At 32.4% G+C, this 5,427-nt stretch overlaps 1 protein-coding gene across 2 annotated transcripts in view; it reads left to right on the top strand.

The window, feature by feature from the left end:
* The window catches only part of Pcdh11x (protocadherin 11 X-linked), a 611,215-nt gene extending 605,998 nt beyond the window's left edge, over nucleotides 1-5,217 (top strand). For both annotated transcript variants that reach the window (XM_048796549.1, XM_015506140.2), the window contains one exon: nucleotides 3,212-5,217. In XM_048796549.1, coding sequence (XP_048652506.1) covers nucleotides 3,212-3,894 — 683 coding nt within the window. In that variant the 3' untranslated portion in view covers nucleotides 3,895-5,217. The remainder of the gene's footprint in view (nucleotides 1-3,211) is intronic.
* The last annotated feature ends 210 nt before the right edge of the window (nucleotides 5,218-5,427 follow it).

Genomic DNA, 5,427 nt, shown 5'->3' with positions numbered 1-5,427 from the left:
TTTTTTTTTTTTTTTTTTTTTTTTTTTTTTTTTTTTTTTTTTTTAAAATTTTATTTATTTTTTCAAAGAGAGAGAGAGAGGTAGAGAGAGAGAATTTTTTTTAATATTTATTTTTCAGTTATCAGCTGGCGCAACATCTTTGTATGTGGTGCTGAGGATCGAACCGGGGCCGCACGCATGCCAGGCGAGCGCGCTACCGCTTGAGCCATATCCCCAGCCCTGGAAATCAGTTTTAAGAGCTGAAACTTTAAAATTATTAAGGAAAACACAGGGGTAAGTTTTTGTGTCCTCACGTTAAGTATTTTGTTTTTTAGATCTGACACAAAAGTACAAGAAACAACATAAAGATGAATTAATCTTTGTTAACTTCAAGAGTTTTGTACTTTAGTACAAAAGAACATCATAAAAAAAACTGAAAAAAATAAATAATAGAATGCGGGAAACTATTTGCAAATTTTATATAAGGGACTTATATCTAGAAATATATTGCACAACTCAACAATAAAAAGGTCAACTTAATTTAACATGGGTAAAAATATGAATAGACATTTCTCCAAAGATGATAAATGACAAATAAGTGCATGACAAGATGTTCAATTTCATTAGCAGTCAGTGAAATGTAAATCAAAACCATAATTAGATACTATTTCTTAGTCACTAGGGTGACTATAAATAAAAAATAATTCAATAACAAGTGTTGTCAAATATTTAGATGAATTGGAGCCCTCATGTGTTTCTGATATTTATGTAAAATGGTGCAGCCCATTTGGGGAAACATTGAACATTTCCTCAAAAGTTAAACAGAGTTGACATATGACCCAGCACACAAAACTTTCACATAATATTCATAGCAGCATTATTCATGATAGCCCAAAAGTGGAAACAACACATATGTCTCTCAACTGATGAATGGATAAATAAAATGTGATATCTCCATAAAAAGGAAAATATTGAGCAACTGGAAGAACTGAATTACTAATGCATACTACTACAATATGGATTAATCTTAAAAGCATTATATAACAGATCAGTCATCAAAGAATCTGAAAAAAATTCCCATTTAAATTACATATTCAGAAAGACAAATCTATAGAGACAGAGGTAAATTCTTGGTTGCATAGGGCTACCAGTTGGGGAGGATATGGGCAGTGACTGCTTATGGATATTAGGGATATTTTGGAGATCTTAAGGATGTCCCAAAATTGATTATGGTGATGGTTTTATAACTCAATGAATATACTAAAAACCATTGGACTATTCATTTTAAATGGGTGCATTTTTAGATATGAATTATATTTCAATAAATCTAATGATGATAAATCATTCACTCTGCTAGTGATAATAAAATTTTAATCAATTTCTTTATCATATGTAGGAAAGTTGCTTAATGTGGAGACTATGATGTATTATGTTGTAAAATTTAATGGTACCAGATGAGTTGCTTTTCTGATAAACAAGAAAGTAAATTGTGTTTTAAAGTATAGTAATGCATATGTTCATATATTTCCATGCTTGCTTTTATGATTTAATATCATCTAAATTGAATAAAACTCCACCCTCCCAAATATTTATCAGACATAATTGTGCAAGAGTATAGAACATTTTTAAATGTTAATTGCATCAGGACCCTTTTTGTAGTATTCTCTAAAAGGAAAGTAAATGGCTGTCTAATGGAGAAAATTAATCTTAAATGAGATTCAGTTCTTTATGGCCCTGTGTTTTTATTTTATTTTATTTTATTTATTTTTTGAAAATTCATTCTTTTATTTATGATGTAATTTTTTATTTATTATTATTTCTTACATACATGACAATAGTGGAGTGCATTACATTCATAATTTCTGTGTTTTGATTTTAAGTACAATAAGTGTAATGACACCACCTGGACTTCATATTTTGTTGAGAACTTATGGGAACTTGTACCTTTATCTTTAAATTTTAAAACTCTGCACAAGAATCTGAATTGCTTTTATCACTCAGCACACACGCAAAGACAGAAAAAATTGAAAAGTATTTTTTTTCTGGGATCAGAGTCTGAAAAGAAATTATATTAATCATTTTTGAAGTTATTTCTAATTAACTATTAGTTGAATTTAATTAGATATTATCTGATTTTAATATTTAATATAACTAATTTTAGTCAAATTTAATTAACTATATTGTTGCAACTAGAAATTAAGAAAATAAGAAGAAATAAATGGATAGTTTCTTTCTCTAATAAACCAAATTCAACCTCCCTACGCTATTCTTCTCCTCATATCATGTACCAAAACAAAAATTGCGCTTTTTAAATGCTTTGTAGAGTTAAAAATGTATAAGATTGAATGTCATATATAACTTTTAATTTATTGGATTGTTATAGTATGTAAATAGTATGTAAATAAACCAATCCCATATTCCATAGTTTTACTATTCTATACAACTGAGCTACATTCCCAGCACTTTCTCTTTTTTATTTTGAGACAGGTTCTTCCTAATTTGCTGAGGCTGGCCTTGAATTTGTGATCCTCCTGCCTCAGCCACCCCAGTCTCTGGGTTTATAGGCGAGTGCCACATGTGCTCAGCTTGTTCTTATTTTGAAAAGTGTATGTTTTCCTTTATCAGAAACTGACAGATTGTGATCCAAATTTCTTATGCCATTCTGCATTTCAACCAGCAATCTTGGAGTATTCCTATTAGCACTCGGTATTATTAGTTTCTTTTTCTAATCACTCTAACAGATTTGTAAGCATATTTCTTTGTAGTTTTAATTTGAATTGCTTTAGCATCCAATACTGTAAGGCCCCTTTTTATATGCTTATCAAACATATTTACATCTTCCATAGTGATGTGTCTATAAATATCTTTTGCCCATTTGTTGAATCCTCTGTTTTCTTACTATTGGTGATTTTTTTCTTTTATATGCACAAATTCATTGTCAAAAGATTTGTAAATTATTTCACTTAGTATGTGCCTTATCTTGTCTTTTCATTGATTTTACAGAGCAAATATAATTATAAAAATGAAATCCCATCCACCCACTCTCTGATATTTATGTTTCTCTAGGAATTATTTCCTGACAAATTAGGTAACAACTGTGAAAATACTGGAAGTCTCTGATGTATTTATATAAAGATTGCTAAGTTTTCATGTAACAATATGATTTAAGTAGATAATAAAAATATGCTTTTGGAATATAAATTTTATTTTTTTGTTTCCCCCACCCCAACAGCTGCAGAAATAACTGTGCAACCAACTGTGGAAGAGGCTTCTGACAACTGCACTCAAGAATGTCTCATCTTGGGCCATTCTGATGCCTGCTGGATGCCAGCTTCTCTGACCCATTCCAGCCCTTCACAGGCACAGACCTCTGCTCTATGCCACAGCCCACCCCTGACACAGGCATCTGCTCACCGCCGCAGCCCTCCAGTGACACAGACCATTGCTCTCTGCCACAGTCCTCCAGTGACCCAAGCTATCGCTTTGTGCCACAGTCCTCCAACAGTACAGGCCTCTGCTCTCCACCACAGTCCTCCTCTAGCACAAGCCACTGGACTTCACCACAGCCCACCCCCCACACAGGCCTCAGCCCTCCGTTACAGCCCTCCCTTGGCTCAGGCTACTGCAATTCGCCGCAGCCCGCCTCTGCCACAGGCTGCCTCTCTCCACCGCAGCCAAGTCCAGCCACCAATGGGTTTGCAGCAAGGTTGGGTGCAAGGTGCTGGAGCTGATGGACTGCATTCTCTTGATCAGGGAGTGCAAGGTAGTGCTAGATCTCAGTTTTACACTATGTCTGAAAGACTTCATCCCAATGATGATTCAATTAAAGTCATTCCCTTGACAACCTTCACACCAGGCCAACAGGCCAGACCCTCTAGGGGTGATTCCCCCATTATGGAAGAACATCCCTTGTAAAGTTAAAATAGCTATTTCACATTTTCAGACAGATGTATATATTCAAAGTTGAAGATCCAATTTCAAGGAATATTCCAAATTGCTAGGTTTGTAAATAGCTCTGTAAATAGAAACAGATACCAGAAAAAGACTAGAGCTAGACCCTTAGTCAAAAGTTAAAAAATAAATTTAAAATTTTTAATTGAGAATGTGTTTTAAAATGAAACAAAATTTAAAAATTCACATCCCTTTGTACAGCAAGGCTTATCATGACAAAAATTAATATGTAGTGTATACTATTTCTGATGTACTGTTTTTTTTTTTTCATTTTTTACCATGTGCAATATTACTGATTTCTTCCTTTCTGATTTTCATGGACTCAGTAAGTAGCAAATGGAAAACTAGAAAATATCTTATTTTCAAAGTTTATCTTTAGTTTATCTAAACATTGGTTCAGATAACATTAAAAGGTATAAGTACTATAGAATTTTTGTTTTCATTTTAATTTGATTTTTGTTAATTTTTTGTCTCTAATATTTTGTTATTAGTGTTTCTATCTTCAAAAATCTACACTAGGTAGTGTAAATAGCACTTACAGTTTTGTCTGTCACTGTTTTTCTTATGTTTTCTACCTTTATTTAAAGAATATATTGATATAATTTGTACACACATTTTCCAAACAGAACTTATAATCTGTACAGATCTATAAACCTATTTCTCTACTCTTTAGTAGAGTTCGAGACATTAAAGTGCAATAATATGCCCATATTAGGCAACTATTTGCCAAAAAGGGCTTATTTTTTTTTAAAAAAAGAGAAAATGTGTACCTTTGTAGGTAGTGTAATGTACATCAGAAATAATATCATATCTGCCATTTTAAGCCTATATTCCATCATTAATTGGAATTTGTATATAAAAATCATAAGGAAGGTAGATGCATTCAATGCATGGTTGATTTACAGCTGTTGTTGTAAACTACTCTTTGGTAGAAACAATCAGAAAGATTTAAATGATGATCTGACAGCTCAATAGGCTGTTCCAAAAGATGTACAGTACAAAAGACAAACAAAGGAAACTGTAGATAAAACCCTCTACTAAACATATAAGACTAAGGGATTTTTGTCATTCTAGCTCAATTTACTGAAGAAAACCACTGATTAACAAGATGAAAGTCAGAAAGGAACTTTTCAATATACGTAATTATAAATCTACATTGATAGTATTACATTAGAGAATTTCCAGCAGATGTGCAGAGGGAGAAATAAAGTTCATGACTGCTACTTGGGGTAAATAAGAAATACTCCAATAACACACACACACACACAAAAAAAATCCAACAAAATCTCATATGAAACAGAATATGTCCTTCTAAGCAAAGAATACAGTAGTATTCATAGGAAACAGTAGTTTCCTTCTGTTGTCTATTCTTTATTTTTCTGTGTTTTACCTGCTCAGCTGATCATTATCTTCTATGTGCACATTTCATAAATTAACAGAAACATCACCAAGTTAACTTTCCTCCATAACAAAAGCAAGAAAATGTCTTGTTTCAGT

This window comes from Marmota marmota, unplaced genomic scaffold (genome assembly GCF_001458135.2).
Source record: "Marmota marmota marmota unplaced genomic scaffold, marMar, whole genome shotgun sequence".
Classification (NCBI taxonomy): Eukaryota; Metazoa; Chordata; class Mammalia; order Rodentia; family Sciuridae; genus Marmota; species Marmota marmota.
The sequence above is the reverse complement of the archived record's forward strand: the minus strand, read 5'-3'. Positions and strand labels throughout refer to the sequence as shown.